Source organism: Homarus americanus, unplaced genomic scaffold, assembly GCF_018991925.1.
Source record: "Homarus americanus isolate GMGI-L3 unplaced genomic scaffold, GMGI_Hamer_2.0 scaffold33468, whole genome shotgun sequence".
In the NCBI taxonomy this organism is placed as follows: domain Eukaryota; kingdom Metazoa; phylum Arthropoda; class Malacostraca; order Decapoda; family Nephropidae; genus Homarus; species Homarus americanus.
This window is the reverse complement of record NW_024714177.1, coordinates 8,309,244-8,336,051: the sequence shown is the minus strand read 5'-3', so window position 1 is coordinate 8,336,051 and position 26,808 is coordinate 8,309,244. Positions and strand designations below refer to the sequence as shown.

At 36.9% G+C, this 26,808-nt stretch overlaps 1 protein-coding gene across 5 annotated transcripts; it reads right to left on the bottom strand.

Annotated features, from left to right (window-relative positions):
• Positions 1-2,159: 2,159 nt before the first annotated feature.
• LOC121877818 (androgen-dependent TFPI-regulating protein-like) lies at positions 2,160-26,592 on the bottom strand. 5 transcript variants are annotated; one of them, XM_042383736.1, is made up of 6 exons: positions 26,529-26,592; positions 18,419-18,590; positions 15,765-15,902; positions 14,146-14,363; positions 12,175-12,326; positions 2,160-4,745 (listed from the first exon to the last, which is right to left on the bottom strand). In XM_042383736.1, exons 2-6 carry the CDS (start codon positions 18,572-18,574, stop codon positions 4,714-4,716), a joined length of 696 nt encoding a protein of 231 aa, XP_042239670.1. In that variant the 5' UTR covers positions 18,575-18,590; positions 26,529-26,592; the 3' UTR covers positions 2,160-4,713. The 5 variants fall into 5 exon arrangements, with proteins under 5 accessions (XP_042239670.1, XP_042239637.1, XP_042239653.1 ...); XM_042383703.1 differs by lacking the exon at positions 26,529-26,592 and adding an exon at positions 21,169-21,203; XM_042383719.1 differs by lacking the exon at positions 26,529-26,592 and adding an exon at positions 20,637-21,091.
• Between the last annotated feature and the right edge of the window lie 216 nt (positions 26,593-26,808).

The window sequence follows — 26,808 nt, the reverse complement described above, 5'->3', positions numbered from 1 at the left end:
AAGAGTGCGCATGTGTTGTTCACAGCTGAAACAGGGGCTCATGACTGACTCCTGGGTCAGAACTTGGTCATTTATATGAAGATGCCAGTGGTCCTGAAGGTCATGTCAGGCCATAAGCTGAGCTTATGAAGGATGAAAAGGGAAAAAAAAGCAAAGATCTAAACACTGATGGAAAGGAAAATAAACAAAGAAGAACACTATTTCGGATATTTCCCCTCCTTACAAAGGATATACAGAAGTGGGATTAATCATAATTATCCCCCTCCCCTAAACCCCAGAATTATTCTGCAACAAATTGTGGAGGTTCAAAAAGATTTCAGAAACCACCATCAACCACTGGGTTGACTTACAGAAAGAAATGGTGTCAAAACTCAAATTCCAAATGCCACACAGTGGAATAGTCGGAAGATTATATGTTGAAATATGTTGTGAACATGGAGATGAAATTCGGCCAAACGTAGTTAAGATTGCAAACAATGCAAACATTCACATGGAGGATATGCATCCGAGTCTTGAAACTGGTTTCTGTTGCATTAAATAAACTACAAAGGGACGACTGTACTTTGGGGGATTCTGTACACAATAACATATGATGTAAGTTACTTGAGGCTCCTGTGTTACAAACACACAAAAACATCATTGAGAAGAGATATCAACAGTATGTGACACCTGCACACTTGGTAGCATACCTGTACTAAGAACATCCTTGATATAATGGTGTAAAACTGACACCACAGCAGAAAGAAGCATCTATCTGGCTAGTAGCTATCAACACAGACTTCCTCCCTCCTTTGTTAGCATTGTCTATAGACGACATAGAGCTGTATCCAAAATCAATGCTGTCTCTGAAATTGATTGAATCATTGACCCCTGCTAAATGGTGCAAGACTGTAAAAGCTAATGTAACCGCTGTGTGCCATTGTTTTTTAATCTCTCGCCAGTTAGTCACGCACGCTGTTCTCGCCAGTTAGTCACGCATGCTGTTGAAGTTAGTGATCGCTTCTACTGTGTAACTTCGCGATGGCTGATGCACAACCAGGACCCAGTGGGACTGGAAAACGGTTTATATGGGAAAGGAAGCTGACAAGAACGTCTTGGTAAGAAGACAAAGCTGCTTTGTCTCACGGAGAAAGGAGAGATTTTGGATAAACTTGAAAGTGGTATGGGTCCTACTGCAGTGGCTAAGTTATAAGGAGTGAATGAGTCTATAATACGGGGTGTGAGAGTGAAGAAAGAGCAGATAAAGCAGTTTTTGCATGCTGCAAGAGGTGGTACTGTTGCTTCTGTAGCACAATTGTGGCTATAGATGGACTGAAATTGTAAAAAAAATAAATGGACAGTGGCATTGGGCTGGGAACAAAGCATTGTCATTACTTATCTCGAGTTTAGCGGCCTCAAGATGGTATGAAGCGATCGCTAAACCCAGATATACACTGTAATAATAATAATAATAATAATAATAATAATAATAATGTAATAATAATAATAATAGTTATAATAATAATACCTGTAAAACAATTAATAAAAATAAATATAAATTATAATAAAAAGTATAAAAAATAATATAATAATACTAATAAAGAACCATAAATAAATACAAAAAAGAAAAAAGATCAAGAGTGAGAAAAGATATTTATGTATGCTGTGTTGTCAAAGTAAGAGAAACAATTGAAACCCACCAATTCTGACTTGGTCAAAATATTTGTGATGTCATATGGCAGCAGGGTCTGCCATTGGACAACACACTATGCTTCCCATATTTTTCCAGGCTGTAGTACCAGTTTGACAGCTAGCTACTACCTACTAAGTACTAATAAAGCTCATTGAAAAGGGCTCCCATAAAAACTAGCCACAGGCCCCAAGTACTGTACAGAAAATCTACCACAAGGAGAGAGGGAGCATGCAGTAAAAGAAGCAAATGGCAGTGAGAGAGAGAAATATTAAAAGGAAAATTCACTCCAACCTCCCCTTCTCTACCTTCAAAACATACCGGTATCCCACCAAAAGTAATAACTACTAAACTTTCAATTAATCCATAATATCAGGAAACAAAATTTGTCTCATTATTGCTAGGCTGCTTTATAAAAGGGTAAGAATCAGTCTTAAAACAATGGAGAATAAAATTTTTGAACACCATCTTGGTTACCAATACCACAAAATGTTGAGTAAATTTATTAGTCCTACATTATTTTACACTTACAAATTTCATTACGAAAGAATGGAGTTCAGTTCGTACATATTTGTGCTATTAGACAAGTTTTATCTGTGTTTAGGAGTTCAATAATCAAATACAAATTAACATGGAGTTACTGAGATGATTAATAGCACATTTTTTCATTTTATTAATTTAACCCTTAAGCCCCGGGTTAGGGTGCCGCTGCCAGGACCCCACACTCGGGGGTAAATGGAAAAAAATTAACTTTTCCAAATATAATTTTTTACCCTTTTAAATGATAAAACAATAAAAAATAAGTAAGAAAAACTATATATTGACCCTCTAGAAACTTCCTTGGCAGTGCAAAAGGAGGGAAGAGAGGGGGTAGATAAAGGGACAGTGTTGTTTGGACAGCTGAACTAGTGGTCACCTATGCACTTACCAGCTATTTATAGCTTGCCTTTGTGTCCAAGATAGCCAATAATGCATATAATTACTGACAACAATACTTATTTCCTATAAATAATTAATTTGTAATTATTTTTTTGCATTATCTTTCATAAAAAGTGCTTGGTACTTTTCATATGTAGGTTAAAAACCTACATATGGAATGACCAAGTGATAAAATTTTAATAATAATGAAAAACTGCAGTACATACAGTATATAACATAATCAATAAACAACTGCAGTGCATATACTGTACAGGTAGAGCACAAATAATCAGATGTAGGTGATTAAGGTTACTTAAAGCTTCATAGTTCATTAAAAATTAATAATATATATATTATTACATAAACTATTATGACTACTAAGAATGAAGTTACACCATTTAATAAAAGCAGCACAACTTTTATCTGACAATCTAAGTACTGTACTGTATATTGGTTATAACACTGGCCCTACATTTTTTCCAATTAAAGGCTCTAGTTACTACTACAGTATCCTTTTAGCAGGAAATACTTAATGTGAGCTAAAAATAGGAAATGTAGTACAGCATATACAGGCACGGGACCATTTATCCAGCATACTTGGGACCTGGGAGTAACCAAATATTAGAGGGTTTTACCAAAATTCGGAGTGCTACACCTAAACTGTACTAATTTACAGTGAACTCTCTGTAACTGGTGATGAAGCCTCTGTTCAATCATTAGACTCACATGAGTAAAGGTAGCTTTAACTGTACACAATAACATTAAAATTTTAAAATATATCATATAAACATCAATAACAAAAGCATATAAATAGCAATAATGAAATCATAAAAAGAGCAAAATTTATACAGTACTGTACAAGTTACTTCACAAGCTACATCACAGTCTCCACCTGTTTCTTACAGTCTTTCATAACTGTATAAAAATAAGAATACATTCTACACAGTTTACATAATGAAACATTTTTAAAGTCTTCACCATAAGCGTGGAAATTCGATTCTAAAGAAAAACGGGAAACAACAGAAACTAAATACAATGGGTAACTGAAACAAATATTGAGGGAAGGGGAGACGACCATAACAATAACCATGTTCTGTATGTGTAACATTACCTTTATATTTTTATCACTAACCTTATGCCTTTGTCAAATATCAGTTCATATTTAACCCTTAAGCCCTAGGTTAGGGTGCTGCTGGCAGTACCCCCACCCCCCTCCCACAGGGATAAATCGAGAAAAAAACTTTTCAAAAAAATGGCGGGAACAGGCGGACGTTCTAGAACGTCACCCGGGGCGCGCTGGTCGGACGTTCTGGAAAGTCACCCAGGGCCTAAGGTTTTAATGGAAGTGTCCACCAGAAAGAATTTCTAAAAAAATTATAAAAATATTGTATACATGATGGAACCTTCCCTTGCACGAGTCATAAGAGTGGGCTGAAGACTGTTGATAACTGACACAGTGAGTATTCTCTATTTTAAAAAATTCATCATTTCCCTCAAGCTCAAGACACTGTAATCAGGCTTCATTCTTACCATGGTGAGAGAGCCAGCATAAGACCCTACAGTAAAACAACTCTGAGAGTTACTGTGCTGAGTTATGGACCAGACAATTATGTTTCTGGAAGCCTTAGGCATTTATACCTTGCATAACATTCAAACCCACCTATTCATCTGTCAGGAAACTGGGATCATAAATTTACATACTAACTCATATTCTTTGAGATAAAAAGTTTATTACTACCTATTACCTCGTAAGGGTTAAATAAACTAAAAAGATGTAATGCTACTGTACATTTCTCAAAGTTGTTACAGTTGATATTAAGGCGACAGGCTGTTTCTATTTATACAAGAAGAAAAATTATGCAGCTACAAGAATTTTACTTCAATATGGAATGTTTCTTGCTTCTATCAATAACCTTGACTGAACAGATGATCTAAATATAAAACAATGGTTAATCAAAAAATTTTCATGAACACTGCACACAGAACAAAAACCATTTTATTTAAAAATACTACACCCCAAAATTCATCATAATTATAAAGCTACTCACATACTACCTCTATTCTCAAACACCTTATTATGACATGGTACAGTACAATCAACTTACAGAATTTCCTTTTAGGTTCATCTACTTCATTTTCTTCTGCTGTACTCCCACTCCTGAAAAAGTTAATTCATGAGTCTGATCACCAGCTTTTATCAACCAGATTTTGTTGAGACAATTACAGTGGTTCCTCGATTAACGAACGGTTCAATTAACAAAATTTCGGTAAATGAATTAGCTTCCATAAAGATTTTCAGTTCCATTAACGAAAGCCTTAGGAGAAACATGCTTTGTTGTGCGCATCAGCCAATCAGCTAGTCCGCCAATACAGTAATCGGTTCTATGTTTACATTCGTTTCCAGTGGCGTAAATATCAAGAAAGTTGTGTTCTTGAATATTTTTGCATTTTTTATATTAAAATTATTGGTCATTCTAAAATTTAGTCATCCAAGCTCTGTCTATATAAAGTTTTTCAACTAATATTTTTGGCTCGATATATTTAACTTTATTCATTTATTTTTACTCATTTACATGCACACACTGTCCTAAGGGCAAAGCTGTACTGTACATGTACTCAAAATAATATAAAAAAATGATTACTAAAATTTTTGTCTAGTGCAAACAATAGCATGTTTATATTCAAATTAATCACTATCTTATAAGAATTCCAGCAATGTAAATTATATTCTCCCCGTTCACTTCTATGGCATTTTATAAGCAAAAAACAAAAACTCAATCTAAAGAACATAAATAAACAAATAAACACGTACTTCACTAGACCTTCGGCGCCAACTGTCAAACATGTCACTGTCACCTCCCCTTCCTTATATAATATCACAGACTAAAGTTAACCCTTCGGATGCGGCATGCGGGTAAACCCGCCCAAAATATTATATTAATTAAATGCGACAAGCGGGGATATCCCACGGCCTTGAAAAAACTTCCCCAAATGAGACGACATGCGGACATATTATGTATTGAGGTATAGGAGTATTTCCTGAATGCAATATAGCTTATTTTTGTACTATTTTGTTTGATATTATCTGAATATGTAATACATATCTAAATTTGCTGTTTAGTAACCAAATTGATTAAATTTATTTGCCATATACCAGACATTGATTTATACCAATTTCCTGCATTTTTGGGTATAAATGTCATTTTTTCTCTAAAATTTGCACACATATGTGAATTTTTGTTCCAGATTTGGAAAATATACTAAAAGTTCTCTAGGAAAAACATATAGAAAATGTGATTATATGAAATTCATTTTTGGCAGGATAATTGACACTTTTCAGGAACCGGCGTGAAATTTAATTACGCACCTAAACGGTTAAGAGAACTAAATTTGCATTGCTGGAATCCTTGCAAGACAGTGGATAATTTGAATAAAAACATAATATATTTTGCACGAGACAAAAATTTTAGTACATTAGTTTAGTACATTTTCAACTGTATTTTTGGGTAGATTTACATAAATTTCTTCATTTATTTTTATTCATTTACCGTACATGCACACACCATACTAAAAGAAACGTAAAATAAATAAATGACCTAAGTGCAAACCTGTACTGTACATGTACTAAATGATTACAGTACCAAAATTTTTATGTCTTGTGCAAATTACAGCTTGTTTATATTCAAATTAATCACTATCTTACAAGAATCCCAGCAATGGCATTTTATAAGAGAAAAGCTTAGTCAATCTTATATTAGACCTTCGGTGCCAACTGTCAAACATATCACCTCACCATTCCCTCACTCCCTCCCTCTCCCCCATCTGCCCAGCCAGGGTTTTAGACTTACAGTTTTTATCTTATATAATATCACAGACTAAAGTTAGGAGAATATAATTTGCATTACTGGAATCCTTGCAAGACAGGAAATAATTTGATCACCTGTATCACATTACAGTAGTGATTTAAGAGTTCTAGTGTATATGTACGTACAGGTATATACATATACTGTATAGTGATTTAAGGGCGAATTTGGGGATTTTTAGGAGTGTTTCTGACTTCATGCATTTTTTGGCTTTACTTTGCATGTGCTTTTTCTGTGAGTTGGAACCAATTACCCAAAATCCCATTGAAATAATAGATTCAGTGTACAAAATTTTCAGTTAACAAGCGACTCTGTGGAACCAATTGTGTTCGTGAATCAAGGGATCACTGTACAGTACATACAGTACACAATGTCAGCTATTAGACATTAAAATATGACTAGAAATGCTGGTAAATTTTCAGTGAATGCTAAAACACATAAAATCACAAAATAAAGCATGAAAGATGAACTATTAACTAAAAATAATTAAATTATAACCAAGCTTGAACATGGTGTTAAAGGGTTTGATATTATAAAAGAATATTCTATTAGTGAAAATACTATTCATGACAAAAATAAACAAAGGGACAAATTGAAAATTTTCATTGCAAATACTGCACTGCTGACTCAAGTAAAAAAGTGGTATTAAAGGAAAAGGTGTAAAAGATGCTAAATTTAACCAGTTACATAATGATTTGTACAAATGATTCACGACTGAAAGAGCTCTTGTGTCCAGTCCTATATTAATTGAGAAGTCTAAATAACTGCCTGTACAGATGGGAATAAATGACTGCGCTTTCTCAAGGCTGCCTTGCATAGTACAGTAATGTAATGGATATACAATGAGAATCAAGAATCCAAAATGCTTGGGACCTAGAGGCTTTTGGAAATTTGACTACCTACTCCAGGAACCATGTATATTTAATAAAATTCATTAATCATTATTTTGACATAGTATGGTCCATAATCATACATGAACACTGCTACAAATAACAATATATTTTACAATAAGACAAAAATACACACAGGCATTCCTGTTTTATGAAAGGGTTCTCTTCCTGAAAAACCATTTGTAATTTTTTGGATCACATTTTCCCATAGACTACAATTATAAAAGTTGAAATACATTCCTGGAAAAACAAACTCCCCAAAAATGTCTTAAAATGCCGAAAACAACATGTTTTAACTGACAATTTTTGTTGTACACAATGATTATAAGCTAATTATAAACAAACCGGCTGAGATTTGAAACAAAATGAACAGCATGAAACACTAATCTAACATCTAACAAATATTACTGTATTACAGTGTACTGTATTACTGTAGTAATACTGTACACTGATTTCCATTTTATAATTTCTGCTGCTTTGTTTACAAGGGGCAAACAAAGCTATAGAGGCTGTGTGTTATCAAACTACACAGGAAAAGGAGGCCCTGCTGGATGTGACAGTCACAAACCCTGTGGCAAGTATAGAGGCCCAGTCACTGGTGGAGGAAATAGGGTTTTACAGTTTTGTAATATGCACCATGGTATGGTATGACATTCTGAGACAAACACAACAAGTAAGCAAGATCCTACAGCCTACTACCATGCAGCTTGATGTGGCTATGAACTTACTCAAGAACTATAGCCTTCCTAGTGAGCTACCATGAGAGAAAATTTGTCTTAGCATAAGCATCAGCTAAGGACATGTGCAAGGAGATGAATGTGGAATCTGTGTTGAAGGCACTTTGGATACGAAGCTCCAGATGTGCCAATTTCCGATGCCCTGAGAAATTGGACATGTCATTTTGCAATATGGTAGTAGACTCAGCCATCACATCACTCAGTGAGAGATTTCATAGCCTAGATGTCAGAGACGAATTTAGAGTTCTCTTCCACTGCAAAGAAATATCCTTCGATGCACTCACAACACAAGTGTCAGGAGCTGAGCATCACGTGGTGCAGAGTCAGACACTGATGGAAAGGAACTGGCCATGGAGATGAGGAGTCTGGCAGACTTACCCTATGTGAACATGACAGCATAGGAGCTTCTAAAATATACACATGAAGAGGAGCTTCTCTAAACTTAAACTTATCAATACTTAATTAAGGTCTACATTGAACATAAGGAGTCTGCAATAGGCTGGTTGGCCTGTGCATGGCAGCTCCTGTCGAAAGTTACTACCACACTCTATCATCCATGAAACTATCTAGCCTCCTTTTAAAACTTTCCAGCATTCCAGCAGTTACTACAAAGTTGCTAAGCTTGTTCCACTTGTATACCACCCTATTTGTGAATCAGTTCCTTCCTATCTCCCTCCTAAACCTAAACTTATCCAACTTAAATCCATAGCTACGAGTTCTATCTTGCTCAGATATCATAAGAACTTTATCTATACAGTATCTCCTTTATTGATTCCTTTCAACCACTTAAAGACTTCTATCATATATCCCCGCACTCTTCGTCTTTCTTGGGAATGAAAGTTTAGTTTCTTTAATCTATCTTGATATGGAAGGTTTCTAAGTCCCGGAATCGTTTTCGTCATTCTTCTCTGCACCGACTACAGTGAACTGATATCCATTCTATAATAAGGGCACCAGAACTGAACAGCATAATCAAGGTGTGGCCTGATTAGCGCAAGATAAAGTTGCAATATGACCTCCACACTCTTATTACTTACACTTCTAGATGTAAAACCCAATACTCTGTTTGCCTTATTTCGAACATTAACGCACTGTTTTCTAGGCCATAAGTCCGGGCTTACAAGTACCCCTAAGTCTCTTTCACAAGTCGACTTCTCTATGTTGATGTTGTTAAGGCTGTATACATTGACAGTATTTGTTCTTCCAATATTAAGTAAGCTGCACTTGTTGGTGTTGAATTTCATTTGTCATTTTTCTGACCACTCCTGCAGTTTATTTAAATCCTCCTGTAGTGTACAGTATTTGCATCCTGTCCTGAATTAATCTGCCGCCCTATTTTGGTGTCATCCGCAAACTTGCTTATGAACAAGAGTGGGCCCAGTACCGACCCCTGGGGAACCCCACTGGTTACACAGCCCCACTCAGATTTAACACCATCTATGCTGACCCTCTGTGTTCTATCGGTGAGCCATGATTTTATCCAATTTAAAACTTCCCCCGATACCATAAGCCTTAACTTTTCTCAGAAGCCTCTGATGCGGTACTCTGTCAAACGCTTTGCTAAAGTCTAAGTAAATAACATCATAATTTTCGTTATTATCTACTACCTCGAAGACTTTCCTAAAAAACGTCAGCAGATATGTTATACACGATTTTCCCTTTGTAAACCCATGTTGAGTCGTAGATTAATTTGTTTTTCTCTTAATGCGATCGGATGCTATTTGCTATAATTGATTCAAGAAATTTCCCCACTACTGACGTCAAACTAATTGGCCGGTAATTTGACGCTGATGCTCTGTCTCCCTTTTTGAATATGGGTACTACATTTGCCTGTCTCCACAGGTCTGGCACAACTCCCGTGTCTAATGATTTTGTATATAAATTTACAAGGGGTCTGCTAATCTGTTCCTTACACTCTTTCAAAATTCGAGAGAAAATTTCATCCGGCACTGGGGATTTTGTCTTCTTTAATATATTTATCTTCTTAAGAACATCCTCTTTTCTGATAGTGATATTCTTTAATTTCTCTTCTTCATTCCCCCTTAATATCAGTTCCACCTCCGGCATTTCCTCGTAAGTTTCTTCTGTGAAAACTAATAAGTAGCTGTTTAATACTCTGCTCATTTTCTCACTGTCATCGATCACTTCCCCTCTCTCTGATTTTAAAGGCCCCACTTTGTCCTTGACCTTTGTCCTATATACCTGGAAAAATCTCTTGGGATTCGCCTTGGATTCTCTTGCTATCCTGATTTCGTAGTCCCTTTTTGCCTTCCTTACATTTTTCTTAACATACCTAGCTGCTCCTCCCCTCCCTTTAATTTCTTATAAATTCCATTCTTTATTCCTATGTCATGTTTAAGTTTTTTGGTCATCCACCTTGGGTCATTCTTATTTGACCTAATTTTTCTGTATGGTATATTTTGTTCCTGTGCTCACTGGGCATACTGTCATAAGCGTAAATCATGCTGTTGGGCATCAAGTGTCATATGATGACATATCATTTATGATTTCAGAACAAAGAAGGCCACGAAACAGAAATTCTAAATCAACTTTTAAGAAATACTAATGATATATCACTGAAAGCATTTGAAACACTTAATATATTTTATTTTATTGATAACTAATCCATCTGTTTCATAACTAACATAAATATGATGCAATATGAATAATAAAATCTAAGTAGAGGATATAAAAAATTTTACTCATGAATGAAAAGTTAAAGTGGATACTTTCAGCAAATCTAAAAACTATGTAAACTGCTAAAGTAACAACAAATTGTGGACCCATTCGTTTTCCTTTTGCATGTGGGAGGGGGGGGGGATTTTTTTTGTGGGATGGGGAGGATGCAAGATCATATCTGGCCTAGGGTCCTTAACCCTCTCAGCCTTGCATGACACCAATGTGGCGTCGAACATAAAAGGCGAAAAACTTATGCTCAGCCTCACAACGCCAATGGGCTATATTTTCAAATAACTCAAAAACTATTCAGTGAAACTGACTGAACTTTGGACGCCATTTCACAGACATCGTGTTCTTTGTGTGAGCCTTATCACCTTCCCCGAGACGGTCTTGGTCATTGTGTGCGTGGGAGCACAACACGAAGCCAGTGTCATTCTTGGCCATTAGAGTGAGAGGAGGGTGTGCCACTTGTGTTATATTATTTTTCCTCATACCAGTATATTCTACATGCTTTGTTCTTTATTTTAGTATAGACTGTAGTACATATCAATGAAACCATAATACAAGGAAAATGTGAATGGAAATCGAGATGTTACTAAACAGTTTCCTACCTTTTCAACTTATACAGTACTCGAAAAAAGTAGCTTAAATTTCAATAATTTTAAATTTTTTATTGTTTCATACAATTTTTCAGAAAATTTTACGCTACAAGAGATCCCATTACATTTAATAAAACAATTCCATGGCAGTGAAATGAGCCCTAAAAAATGTATCGGTATATATTTTTCAACGATTTTTTGGCAAAAACCTCCGAGGCTGAGCGTAAGTTTTCATGCACGTATGTGTCTCAGGCTCCGAGGCTGAGAGGATTAAAAGGGTAAGGCCAGCTCTGGTTTCTCCTGCTCTCAATAGATGGCAGCACGAGCAGGCATGTTGTCTGCTAGCAGATATTTCAAATTGCTGTACAGTACAGGGTATATTAATATTTAATACACTATCTTATTGCCTCTTGCAAATTGTTGAAGGAGCAAATATGAAAAACACAAATAATCAAGGAATACTGTCCTCTTCAATGGTACTCAATATATAAGTCTTTATTAGAGGTGGTCATTATGTAAAATTGTATGTAAACAGTGAAGTAAACGTCCAAATTAAATGGACTACCAACATTAACAGACATCCTTTCTCTCCAATTCGTCCATTAAATTGAGGTTTTACTGCATTTGCATAAATACAACTGAAAATGGCAAACATAATGAATTTTTTTGTGATAAAATGTTATACTGTATGTATAATTGAGTATGCACAGCTGTTATATGAATAAAGAAGACCTCCACTGTATACTGTACACACACACACACATGCAAACACAAACACACACATACATACAAACACACACATTATTCCTGAATACTTACCCCAAACATTTCTGTTCAGAACTTCACCCACAATGTAAAAGAGACTGATGAGCACTGACATCGCTGAGATGAACACTGCCCGTTCAATCAATGGCAAAGCAGCTAAGATAGGATATACCCAATGTCCTGACTGGTACGCAATGAAGCACACCCTGCAGAGTAAAAAAGAACCATTGAAAATGTTATAGTCCCTGATCACTTTAAAGATGTATAACATTAATGGTACTTGGGCTGGAAACAAGATCAACACTCTCAAGAAAGAACCTTTCCTTATACACTTCCACATCTAAATTAAAGTCAACACTCTAAGTCTTCGGAAAATCAACCAAAAATCAAATTTGACACATATGAATAGTAATATACTTTAACTGCTAGATCCTTGTTTTACTTACTGATGATGAAAACCTTGTTTTTTCTACTTCATGTATCTATATACTGTACTGTATGTATTATAGTGCATGTGTAAAGTATATATGGTGGATATACAGTATATGTACAGTACTGTAAATGTAAGGTACTATCTATACTTTCACTCTAAGAGACAAATCTAATTCAGTTACTTTTACTTTGTCCTCTTTGCCACTGATCGGCTCGTTATCCGATAATAATAATAATTCATAGTATGTAAATATAATTTAAAATAAAAAATAAAAAAAATTACATAAAATAATAAAATAATACTGATAATAATAATAACAACACTGTAATAATAGTACAATAAAGAACCATAAAGAAATAAAAAAATAAAAAATAAAATAAAAAATGAGAAACAATATATGAATGTTGTCGTCAATAGTAAGAGAAACAATTGAGACCCTGCAATTGTGTGTAAATTACTACACCACGTGAGGTCAGTTGTAACACCATCTGTGAGGGAATTACTACACCACGTGGTCCCTCATAACACCATCTGTGAGGGAATTACTACACCACGTCAGGTCCCTCATAACACCATCTGAGAGAACTACTACACCACGTGAGGTCCCTCCTAACACTATCTGGGAGAGAGCTACTACACTATATGTTTGCTGTTCAACACCTACATTAATCTGTATATTCACTGTATGTTCCTTTACCTTTCTCTAATGAAGGCTTTTGTTAAACCACCAATGTATGTAATAAGTCATTTATGTCCAATGTATATTTTCAGCCTTCGGGCTGCAGACCTTTTTCAATAAACCGTTAATTATGATTAATTATTATTATTAAATGAGGCAGAAAGTCATATCAGCAACCTGGGACTTGGCCACAATTTTCGTGATGCCATATGGCAGCAAGATCTACCATTAAACAATACATTATGTTTCAAATACATGTATCTTCCCAGGTGGTAGTACCTCCCTGTTTGGTAGCTGCCTACCGTACTACTACTACTGGCCATATACTGGCTTCAGGATGTATCTGAACCTGTATATACGTACGTGTGTGTGTGTGTGTGTGTGTGATAATAATAATAAACGGTTTATTAATAGAGTTGCAGCCGGTGGCTGAAAATATAGACTTACATTTGATTTAGACATAATGATATAATATGCATTGGATACATTTACAGGGCTGCACAGTACATAAATCAGGAGTTGTTTATTATTTTAATAATAGATGGGATGGTGCTGTTCCTATATCTATCGGTGCGGGCTGTTCTTATATCTATCGGTGCGGTGTGTGTGTGTCTGTGTGTGTAAGAGAGAGACAGCCAAGAATCCTAAAGAATTTAAAGAAAAATTTATTTCTAGAATCATCAAACATTCAGTCATACAGTCATCAAACATTCAGTCATACAGCTATATTCCATGTTAGCAGGGAAAGTTTGGCTAAATCGACACTTACATGTATTTGAGTTATGTCCGCAAAGTCAGACAGAAGCATTCAGAGAGATATACAAATGCACTCCAATTCTATTATCCCTCCCCCCTCTCTATGGAAGCAGGGCATAATTACAATCCTTATTCCACTTGAGTACAATCCCCTTACCAGATGAGATAGAGCAAGCAGAGACATGTGACCACTGTTAGGCCAGTCTTCCGCTTAGGGAAGGTATGAGGTACCAGGTAAAGTTCAGTCAGTACTCCCACTAATGGTGTTGTGTGGACGTTGTGGTTTAGCCAGTTGGGGAACCAGCTGTCAAACACTACTGGGAAGATGAGGTCACGGTTGATGTTGTACAAACCCCAAAATGAGATGCTGACAAACTGAAAGATTAAATTAAATTGAATGATTTAAATAATCGTATATATATATATATATATATATATATATATATATATATATATATATATATATATATATATATATATATATATATATATATATATATATATATATATATATATATATATATATATATATAGTACTGTACTATATATTGATTTTGACCTACTATTCTCAACACCTCTGTTAAAATATCACTTGTCTGACTAGCCTGAAACTGGAGTTCAAATGACTGTCCCTCAGATCCTGACCCCAAGTCCAGTTTGCTGCAAAAAGATTGACTACCAGGATGCACATTTCAATTTATGTGGCCAACTCAACAACATAGCATGTTGGTATGTGAAAGAGGGAGGAAGAGTTAGCCAAGTATCTGAGATACATCACCTGTAAGAACAGATCCAGGAGGGGGGTCTGGACCTCTCCCTTTTCATCAGAAATTTTAATACTTGTTCTTTAATGCAGCATTGTACTCAGGCATTTTTGAAAAGTAATAATTACTATTAACTTTTAGTTATATGTTTAGTAAAATTTAAGGAAGTAGTATGCATACTAATCCTACCTCCCATAAGGACACTGTTTTGTTATAGAGTCAAGACAAGAAAAGTAACCACAGAATATCAAGATAAAAGCCAGTTTATTCTCCTGTAACGGCTCAGTAAACAAGGTACTGTATGTTAATATTGTGCCCAGCAAGAAAAGTAAACAGGACAGGATAGGGGTGAAAGTAATCGGGCAAAACCTTTAAAATAGAAAGACAAGCTTCTGAATTCAAACATCTTTTTTTGCCTTGTAGCACAATCCTGGTTACAGAAGTCTTAATGTGATACAACATCATTGGGGTAAGAGTGAAAATAAATGAGCTCTTCTAAACAAAAACTGTAACAAAATCATGGTTATTATTAAGAGAATAAATTGCTATTAATAATAATACAGGTACACCACCGATTTTCCGGGAACTGGTAGTCCGGCACCTCATTTAGTCCGGACAGACTAGTTTACTGGGCGATTCTTAGCTTATTTTGCTTACATTTAACCCTAGGTATGGCTTCTAAGGTGCAAGTGTCAGTGTTGGTGTTTAATTTAAGTTTCTAGTAGTCCATGGTGCTTTAGAGGTGTGTAGATTAGTGGGTCAGAGGTGTTTTGTTGAATTATTATTGTGACTTTGGTTGGTCTGGCAAAACGGATAATCCGACAAGGCTTTGGAACCAAGGGTGCCGGAAAATCGGTGGTGTACTTGTACTATACAACTGTATAGAGGAAGATTGATTGCATGGTTCACTCATTTCCAGCCACCCTCCATTGTTTGAGAAAAGACAAATATTTAAAGACAATAGATACATTAAGAGAAGCCAAAGCACTGTACTGTATTTGCTAACACTTACTGAACCAATTGCAAACACAACTGTTGAGAAGTAAAAATCACAGAATTTCTGTAAAGCTGACTGCTTCTTGGCTGTGATGGAGCAGGATCCTAGAATGTCATTCACAAATGCCAATGTGAAATACGTGAACTGCAACAGCTGCAATGAAATCAGTTACAGTATTAGTATTTAAGAACATTACAAGCCACGATGCTTTCCTTTTGAAGGGCATGATCACACTGATGCTTCCAAGCATCTCTTACATCAATCTGGGGGTGTATTTTATAACCCTATTAACCTATTAGCAGTAAATGCCATAATTTATATTAACATAGGATTTACAAAAAATACTGCATGGCTGTGCCTTGTGTCTGCTTGCACCTACAAGCAGTCCAGTTTAACCATACTCCTGTATGATCATGTTTCACATTTTGAATGGTAAATTGCCTTCATGATTGTAACAGTAGTTTACAATATTTATGCATTATCATATGTAATTTACAAAAGAATCATCTTTTTATAGAAAGAAAAATCAGAACACTTACTGTACAGCTGTGAGCTGTGTTACTGTTATTTTTAAACTTTTAATTTCAGGTAGATATTGTATAGGGTATGTAATTTTTTTTTTTTTTACTGTACATGCACACACAATCACTCATACAGAATGTGCAAAAAACAAAAACAATAATAATAATGAAACATTATCATAAGGTCAAAACATAAAGGGAATAAACATTTCTTATGTGCACAGAGGAGAGAGCAGTGTTGGGGATCTCAGCCACTCCAGTCTCCCGTGCCCCGTATGTAATGAAAGTACTGTACTGCCAACTGGAAATGTAGTATTTATTCTTTTATTCCTCACATTTACTGGTACTACAGTATACAGTATATGCGACCCTGGTCCCTTGTAGCCTCAGATAATGAGGTGTGTACAGTATATCAAAAAGTAAGTGGCAGAAGTTGCTGGCTGGGAATGCATTCGCCCCTAATTACTGTACACTGATTCTTATGAGGAAAACTGGCCCAATATTTGCAATGACTTTTAGAAATGCATACTTTGTGATAGCCGGGGTATTCCTGTACAGTACATCTAAATTTCCAGCCAAAATTGTGTACAAGTTTCTGAAGGTTGCTATTCTGTTTTCCTTGTACTACCATCAACCTTTCATCAGTGTTTACTATTTTGAATTTGATGCAATTGGCTTCATGCTTTTCTCACTGGTTTCAAAGGTTTTTACGCTTATTATGCCCCTTTAAAGTACAATATCAGTATAGTATTGGTGTCAAACAAGAATTCAAATTACAGCCGAGTGTAATGGTACAAAGACGAAGCATGTCACACACCATTACAGTATATAGAAGTTGAAATTAAAAAAAAAAAATTAGATAAGGGTGAAACAGTGTATAAACTTGGTTATGGTGTTGGTGACAGACTATACAAAATTACAAGAAGTAACATGAAAAGCTGTCTAAGTTTCATACTAAAGGTAATTCAAATAAGCTGTAGTGAATGCAAACCTATTTCTGGGCCAATTTTGTGACAAAATTTTGGTATCAATAATCCCCAAAAATATCTATACAGTACTGAACTTCAAACACTGCTTCGATTTACGAAAATTCGCTAATACAGGGGCACAATTTTTTTTGTTCCACCACTTCAGTATACAGTACATACAAAAAACGCACTTTTATTTTTTTTAAATCACGGTATTTTTTCATAGCATCGGAAGATGCTGAATTGCTGATACAGGCATCTCAGAGCATCCCGTGCTGAACACGGAGTATTATCAGTGTACTGTAGTGTAGGCTAGTGTGTGGCAAGGTTTCTGTGCTTTTATATATACTGTATACTGTATGGATAATATGTCATATAAAGGTGCTACTGTATATTGCTCTAAAAGTATGGCTAACCGACCACCGAATAAGAGGCAGAAATTTATAACTACCGTAATTACTGTACTTCAATTATGTTGATATGCAGCAAGAAATTGATGAATTTATGCCTCTGTCACACACATACCTTGAACTTGCCACACTATCACCCTAAGCACTGACCATCTATAATTTCCTTTGAGTAGGATACAGAACTGTACTGTATACAGTATTCTAAATTGGATCAAATAAACTTGTTACTGTACTATACTGCTTTATTATCATTATTATGATTAGTACATACGCTTAGAAAGTATTGTTCCCACAAAATATGGTTAAAAATTTGTATCTTTATGTTTGGGGGACTTTTTTTTTGTAGGAACAAATCTTCCTTTATACAATGGCTTTGATTTAGAAAATGTTTTTCAGGAATGTATCCCATTTGTAAATTGAAGTACTCCTGTACACCATTATCTACTATGTGGACCAAATTATCTGGTAACCCTTTTGTGCAGAGAAATGACAGGTATGTACTGCAATTTTATCTTATTCCTGCATATACAGTATTCTATAAATACCCGGTACACATCTTGTGTATACGTATTTGAATCCTGTCAAGAAGGCATACAGTACCACCATATGATAATGCACTTGAGAATATATCAAAGGATAATATACTGTATCCTTTTAATAATATAATGTATATTATCCATACCTTAACTCTCAAAATAATTTTCATAAACCCTACAACTTACTTAAATATCTTGGTCTAAAAATCTTGATAAAAGAGTTAATAAACTTACCATATCCCAAAAAGTGAGATACTTGAAGGCTCCATAACCAATTTTCCTCAGGGCAATAATTTCTTGTGGTGGGTTTAATCCATATAGATATACATTTATGCCATATCCATAATGAAGAGCCAAGATTAAATGGAATAACGTCCTCAGTGCACCCATCTCGCTCGTCTCAAATCTAGGAGAAACAAAATCACTTCAAAAGTGTTTGGGGCCTAACTGAGAATCATGTCTTAAATATTTTGATGATCTACACCATGAATAGTGGAGAAGCATCATGTAATGATCAATATATAAACAGTACAGTATATATATATATATATACTGTATATATATATATATATATATATATATATATATATATATATATATATATATATATATATATATATATATATATATATATATATATATATATATATATATATGTATATATATATTAACCGAGATGAGTACAATTTTTATCAGTCAGGTTAAGTTAGGTTAGGTTTCAACAGTGATTTGGAAGTTAAAATTTTTATGAGATTAGGTTTATCTGGCTATTTGGCGTATTTAGGTGTGTTTTATTCAAATCTGACCTTTATTTCTTATGCAAATTAGTGGATTTTGTAAAAAATATAACTTTTTACAAAATTTGCTCATTTGCCCAAAAATGAAGGTCAAATTTGAGTAAAACACATCAAAACACACACACACACACACAAAGGACTATTCTCATAACAAAAAGAAGCCACAGCCATTAAATTAATATTTACCCATCCGGGAATGAGACGTAACTATCACACTACCTTCGAGAACACAAAGTAGTTTTTGCCTAGGTGCCTAAATATCTACAAAACCAAGAATTTGCACGGGAAATGATTATCATATCAGAAGTCACTGATGAAAAAATAGTGATAAAATAAACATCAAAACAAATGATGAGTCGACGGGTCAGTCGTCAATATTAACCCTAAAGGTTATCCTAATTTGGTGAATTAAGGTGAAACACTTTTGTTTACTAACCAAATTAACTTGTCAGCATTGACATTTGTAAAATTAGCACACCAAACAATCGTTTTAAATCACCTGCATAAGTCCAATTATATTACTCCCAATATTGTTGGAAATATAATTTGAACCTTATGCTAAACCGTTATCTAAAAACTAAACGTTTATACAGTTTGGAGAACGGGTTATGTTTTGGGGCGAATAGAACCCTAACGGAAGTCCTGTGTAAAATCTGTCAACAATCTACTTTACTGTGTACAAAAAATTAAATCCTTTACTTATAGAAATTATGTACGTTGCTCGAACTTAATACAAGAACAATTCTATGTAACATTTTTGGTCACATCAATTAAGGTCACGCCAGACTGGTTTATGTAATTAGAAAGAGTACAGTATACTCTAAAAAAAACATGGGTCCGACTAATTACCCAAATGTAGCCGCAATGAAGTCAAATAATGGTCCTACATGAATAAATCGGACTGCCAATCACTTCTCGACTAGTATTTGGTGTCACAAAGTAAAAAAAAAATGGAAAACGTAATTAATCTGAGTTAATAGATCGCGTGCATGTACCGAGGGAGCAAGTAATTACCCAAATGTAGCCGCAATGAAGTCAAATGATGGTCCTACAAGTATAAATCGGACTGCCAATCACTTCTCAACTGGTATTTGGTGTCACGAAGTCACAAAAAGTTGGTAAACTTAATTTAATCGGAGTTAATAGGTTGAGGGCATGTACCTAACCTAACCTCGACTAGTATTTGGTGTCACGAAGTCACAAAAAATTGGTTAACTTAATTTAATCTGAGTTAATAGATCGAGTGCATGTACCTAACCTAACCTAACACAACTCAGATTAAATTAAGTTTACCAATTTTTTGTGACTTTATGACACCAAATAATAATCGAGAAGTGATTCACAGCCCGATTTATGCTTGTAGGACCATCATTTGACTTCATTGCGGCTACATTTGGGTAATTACTCGCTCCCTCGGTACATGCACGCGATCTATTAACTCAGATTAAAGTAAGTTTTCCAAACTTTGTGACTTCATTGGCAGTCCGGCAGCTACATTAGTCCGATCGCTCACTTAACTACAGTATTAATTTACTAGTCTAAATACATTTACGCACTCCTCATCTAACCTACATTGAAAACTACTGCACAAAAACTGTTAGAAAATATAGATTAGTGAATATTTCACGAGTGACAATACACTACTCACCAGTCACCACACTCCCGCAAGGAATATAGAGAACGCCTCCGGTCAATCTGGACTAGTGATTACCATAACGATAAGGGTATGACTTGTCGCCCAGGCGGACCTTGCCGTAAAGATTAATAGATAAGTTCCTTTAAGTCGTCACACAAGTTCACACTGGTAAACAGTAAATCGACTCAATCAAGGCATATACACGTGGTAGCTCCACTCCCACTGATCTCTGTGGAATGGTAAGAGTCACGAAATATAAAAGGGTTCACCTTGGTCGTATAAATTTAAGGAGACGTTATAACATTTTAATTTATCCTCTTCGCCACTGATCGACGTTAGCCACACGTGGTCGGTGACTCGGTAACGTCTGTTAGGCAAATGTTAAGCCGCTAGCAAGTTAAGCAAGTTAGGCTGCTGTCTGTGGGTAATGCTTGGCGTTGTCCGTCACGCAACCCATAACAAACACAGCGTCAAGGGGCAACAGTCACTGACAGATTGAAAATTGTTAAATGTCACTGACGGGTCACGTGATTAATCACGTAATACAGTACCTGATAACTCTTACGATCATGTCACTTTTACTTTTATCCTCTTCACCACTGATTGGTTCATTAGCCGCTTGGGCGATCGGTCACGTTGTGGGGTACGTGATGTTTTGGGTTCACACTCAGGATGGAATGGAGAAAGGAAACTCTGTATACATGTTGTATTGGATGTACAATGCAGCTTGGTGCTGGGAAGGCAGCATGGTTACAAGCGTTGAGTAGAGAGAGCTGGTTGGTGAGGGTGCTCAGAGGACAAGCTTGTGGGTCGCCATGCTCGCCGGCGGGAGCGAGGACCGCCAGGCAGAAGCGGAGGAGGTGGTGTTGCTTGCTGGTTGGTGTAGGTAGAAACAGAGTGGTCACCACGAGGTCAGGTCTTTTATAGCGGAGGTAGGCGTGGCTTAATAGTTGACCTCCGTCATGTAAGGCGGCGCTGGTTGACCTAGACCACGAGGCATACACTGGGGAATTCGAGGGGTCGGCTACTTAGTGACAAACAGCGTTTGTAGGGGAGGTATCCACTACAACGTCTCTGTTACGCACTGTTGGCAAGTACTGGGCATACACCGGCTCCTGAATGCAAGGTAGGTTTCCTACCTTGCCTGAATGTACCTGAACCCGCTCCAGTGTTGGTCAAGTGAGTCTTGTCTTGAAAGAGCTCACACTCGGTGCCGTCACAACACTTTCTGGTAGATTGTTCCAAGAGTTCACAACTCTCACTCCGAAAAAGTTTGCCCTCAAACGTCTTTCTGTAACATTAGGCTACATTTACGCAAAATATTAGGTTCTTAACTGATATAAGTTTTCGTGTTTGGGAATTATTTAGGGTTCTCGAATAAAAAAATCACCCTGTATAAACAAGTGAGAGGCGCTAAGGCCTAAGGGGCGTGACCAAGACTTCGCCGAGTAATTTCCTTGGATTCAGCCAAGGCCCTGCCAACAGTGCGAAACAGAGACTAGCGGCTAACGAGCCGATCAGTGGTGAAGAGGATAAAGGTAAGTAAAAAGATCACCTCAGGGTCCTCATATGGGGTTGTGATGATTAGGGACTGTCAATTGATTGAAAATGTCTAAAAGAGGGCCACCAGACTGGTGCCTGCACTACGACACCTCAGCCACCCAGAGAGATTAGCGAATTTAGCGCGCCTGCAACTGCCTAGCTTATACTACAGACGGGCAGGGGGGGGGACATAATTGAGGTGTAAAAACATCTCAAAGGGCACTACTCAGTACTCAGCCGAGTGTCCATACTTGGAGCTGGCGGACGCCCGCCCCACAAAGGGTCACAGCTCAAGGTTAAAGAAGTCATAAGTCCAGAAAACAGTGAGGGTGAACTTTTTCGGAGTGAAAATTGTGAACTCTTGGAACAACCTGCCAGAGACTCCAGAGAGTGTTGTGACGGTGTAGTGGATATCTCCCCTACAACTTCAACTGCCGTTTGTGCTGACTAGCCGACCCTCTTCGAATTCCCCAGCTTACGCCTCGTGGTCTAGGTCGGCAACCAGCGCCGCCTAACAAGGCGGAGGTCAACTATCAACCCACGCCTACCCCTGCTATATAAAACCTCACCCCGCCGTGACCTCCCCTTCTTCTACCTACAGCCACCAGCAAGCAACACCTCCTCTGCTCCTGCCTGGTGGCTCTCGCTCTCGCCGGCGACTATGGCGCCCCACAAGCTGCGTGTCCTCCTCTGAGCACGCTCCCCAACCAGCTCTCTCTACACCACGCTTGTAATCACGCTGCCACGTCCCAGCACCAAGCTGCATTGTACATCCAATACAATATATGTACAGAGAGCACATTGTGAGTTTCCTTTCTCCAACCCATCCTGAGTGTGAACCAATACCTCAAAACCCTACAACGGCACCGACTCCACTGAGTGTGAGCGGTCTCACTTAACCACCAGTGGAGCAGGTTCAGATACATTCAGGAGCCAGTGCATGCCCAGTACTTGCCAACAGTGTGTAACAGGAGTGACCGACCGCTCAAGCGGCTAACGAGCCGATCAGTGACGAAGAGGATAAAAGTAAAAGTAAAAAGTAATAAAAGTATCAAACACTCCACATTATATTACTAACAAAGGCTACGGTCAAATTTCAAGGATGCGACCCACTTAGATGAGAATGGATCACTCAAACAGCTACAGTAACAGGTCGATTAGTGGAGGAAGATAATAAAGTAAAGTTACGTCACTCATGCACGTGTCCTGATAGTTCAGTTCAACCAAAAAATATAAAATCGATCATTGAAAAAAAAAAAAATTTTCTTGACGAGTTTTATAAGTTCTTGGTAATGGCGTACACATGAACTAGTCATATAACTGGTTTTCCGGCATCTTCGTGGTGTAGATTATTATAACCTTTTTCGTTTCCATTTTTATTTATTTTTACTCTTATTTTATCGCCCGCATAGGCCCAGTTGTGGGTCGATGACCTGTGCCCGGGTTGGCTATTCCCCGTAAAAAAAATAATAAAATAATAATCTTCAGTGATATGTAGGTTAGAAACTATCTCGTCTCTGGCTTCACGATCTACACCAGTGAACATAGCAACTCATTATGATCAAAGGTTACAGGCTGAGCCGCTGAGCGTATCATCGTGAGTAGCATTTTTCAAAGCTAAAGTTCGTGCTCAGTGTTGCTATCAATGTAATTTAAATCCCGCTAGACAGGCCTCGAAAACCCGCCAGATTGGAACGAAAAGCTAGCTATTTCTTGCATACGACACGACGTAAATATAATCAAGAATTGTACAAAATTTTTAGAAAATCATGCCTTTCCATTTCTTGTTACTATAGCCATGGCAAGAAAATGTTTAGATAAAAAGAACATTCTGAATATACTGGTACACAGAATACTCACCTATTAAAAAACAGCAACTCTGAGAATTCATCGTCATCAGCATTAAGTAATTCCTGCAGTTTAAAGTACATTTTTAAAAAATCAGTATGATAATAATCGGCTTTAATAATGCTAGGAATCTGCCAGACTTCTTTAAAAATATAACTAGTCGCTAATTTAAAATTTGCCCGCTAGATCACATGTAAAAGAGGGAAAACAGCGAAAATGGCAACACTGTTCGTGATCATCTTATTAGAAAACATATACAGTAGATCCAATATGCAAATCCAAAACATTAGTTCAATAAAATATGGAAAAATGTGTAAACTAAATATCTTGATAATTATGATTCAGTCATTTTTACTATATATATATATATATATATATATATATATATATATATATATATATATATATATATATATATATATATATATATATATATATATATATAAATCACTGTAGGTGAGTGATCCAGGTATATGCTGATACCACAAGGAAAAAAAACAAGATCCCAAGCGCTTTCATTATTCACATCTTCAGGGCTTTTTCCTCATCATATATATATATATATATATATATATATATATATATATATATATATATATATATATATATAATTGCCTAACAACCATAACTTCTGTATATTTCTAACTCTTGATTGGCCATAGACTATCATGTAGATCACCACAATACATATAAATTAACCTAACGTAACCTATTTTACGTATTATTACGCCGTTCCGATCATCAGTTATTTTGCCAATTTGGAAGATTTTCTTGCATATAATGATGTATTACTTACGTAAGAATTTTCTTGAGCATATTGCATTTTTTTATGATTCACTTACGTATTGTAAGCCTAGATCATTCTAGAACTCTCCAGGCATATCCCGCTCCAACGCCTGGATATCACTAGATTGCTCTAGGCGTCTGACAAGACTTAAGCTAGGATTCCATTCACGTGTTTGCAGTGCGTTTGTGTTTCCAATCTCCAGAGAGCGATTAGCATGTACTGCAAACGCATAACGCTAACGCAACTGTGTCAATGGAAACAACCTTGTACATCTCAATGTGATCCATTTTTGGCGTTAACGCTAACGCAACGGCTAACGTGTAAATGGAATCCTAGCTTTATATTAAAAACACACGCGAGCTGCCTAGGAGTTGTTCGCCCTTTGCAAGTCCATTGATCATGCAAACAACTCAGATTGTGATAAATTGTTAAATCTTCAGATTTCTTGTCAGTTCTTCAAGCAATTAACAGTGGCCCAACAGAAATGAATGAAATACACAGGGCAACATTATCAATAAACTACAAAACTGACAAAACCATTTGTCTGGTGTAGGTGCCCAGACATGCAACATAGCAAGTGATGAAAGAGCAGACCAATTAGCCAATCTGCGGAAGAACTTTGGGGTACCAAAAGAGTACCCTGGAAGCAAGGTCAATGTAGTTCAGGACCTAGGTGTGTATGTTGACGAGTTGAAGTTCTCGGGCCAATGCGAAAAGATGGTGAATCAGGCAACTAAATTATTAGGTCTTATAAGAAAGTCGCTCAGATATCTAGACGGAAAAGTAAAAGGTAACGATCTTCAAGAGTAAGGTGCTTCCCCATCTGGAGTAGTCACCCCGCCTGGTCCCCGAGATATGCTAGGGACTGTCAGTTGGTTGAAAATGTCCAAAGGAGGGCCACCAGACTGATGCCTGCACTTCGGCACCTCAGCTACCCTGAGAGATTAGAGCGCCTGATACTGCCTAACTTATACTATAGACGGGCAAGGGGGAACATAATTGAGGTGTATAAACATCTCAAAGGGCACTACTCAGTCTTTTCTTTTATCCTCTTCACCACTAATCGGCTCGTTAGCCGCTTGGGTATGCACCGGCTCCTGAATGTACCTGAACCTGCTCCAGTGTTGGTCAAGTCTGGTCTTGAAAGAGCTCACACTAGGTACCGTCACAACACTTTCTGGTAATTTGTTCCAAGAGTTCACAATTCTCACTCCGAAAAAGTTTGCCCTCACACATTTCTGGACCTGTGGCTTCTTCTATCTTGAGTCTCTTGACCTGTGACCCCTTGTGGGGCGCCTGTTCGATACCTGCCGGTGGTAGAAGCGGTACCGTTCTTGCCTCGCAAGCGAGATGTCACGGGTTCGATTCCCGGGCCGGTTGAAGTTGTTTGGACATACTTCCTAGCCCCCATTAGTCCCTGTTTACCTAGCAGTAAAGTAGGTACCTGTTGTAAGTCGAAAGTTGCGAATTCGTATTCAGGGAGTTGTTGGAGCTTCCAATAACTTGATGACTTAAACCACTGACTCTTCAGGCTTCTACGCCTTTAACTCAGACATAAAGGCAAGCATGAACTTAGCATGCTTCCCTGTTGGGCGCTATAAACGCTTCTGCGCTTCACCTTACACAAGGATGTATGGGGGTGCCCAATAAATAATAATAACAAAAAACCCTGACCTAACGAGTCGATCAGTGGCGAAGAGGATAAAAGTAAAGAATCCCTGACCTAGCCGTTACCTGTTACTGACCGCGTTACCGGAGTGCTGGGTCTTGGTGATCAACTGAAGACTATCCACCCAGAGCACACTCTTCTGATCTGAAGAATTTTTCCCTAAGGTACCAAAACTTTTAAGGGAAAGTGTTTCATCAGTGAGAACAAGGATTAATTTATTTACTGAATTAAAACAAGGTGAGGACGGGGGGGGGGATTCTTAATAAAACACATACACACACAGTGATTTACTTACACACACACACACATATATATATAATCTCAAAATGCATTAACCTCATTAAA

Coding starts and splice junctions, on each gene's coding strand:
- LOC121877818 (XM_042383703.1), bottom strand. CDS start 21,188: ATGATCGTAAGAGTTATCAG. Junction 12,327..14,145: donor TGCTTGCTCTATCTCATCTG/GTAAGGGGATTG, acceptor TTTACTCTGCAG/GGTGTGCTTCATTGCGTACC. Junction 4,746..12,174: donor TCTGAACAGAAATGTTTGGG/GTAAGTATTCAG, acceptor TAACTTTTTCAG/GAGTGGGAGTACAGCAGAAG.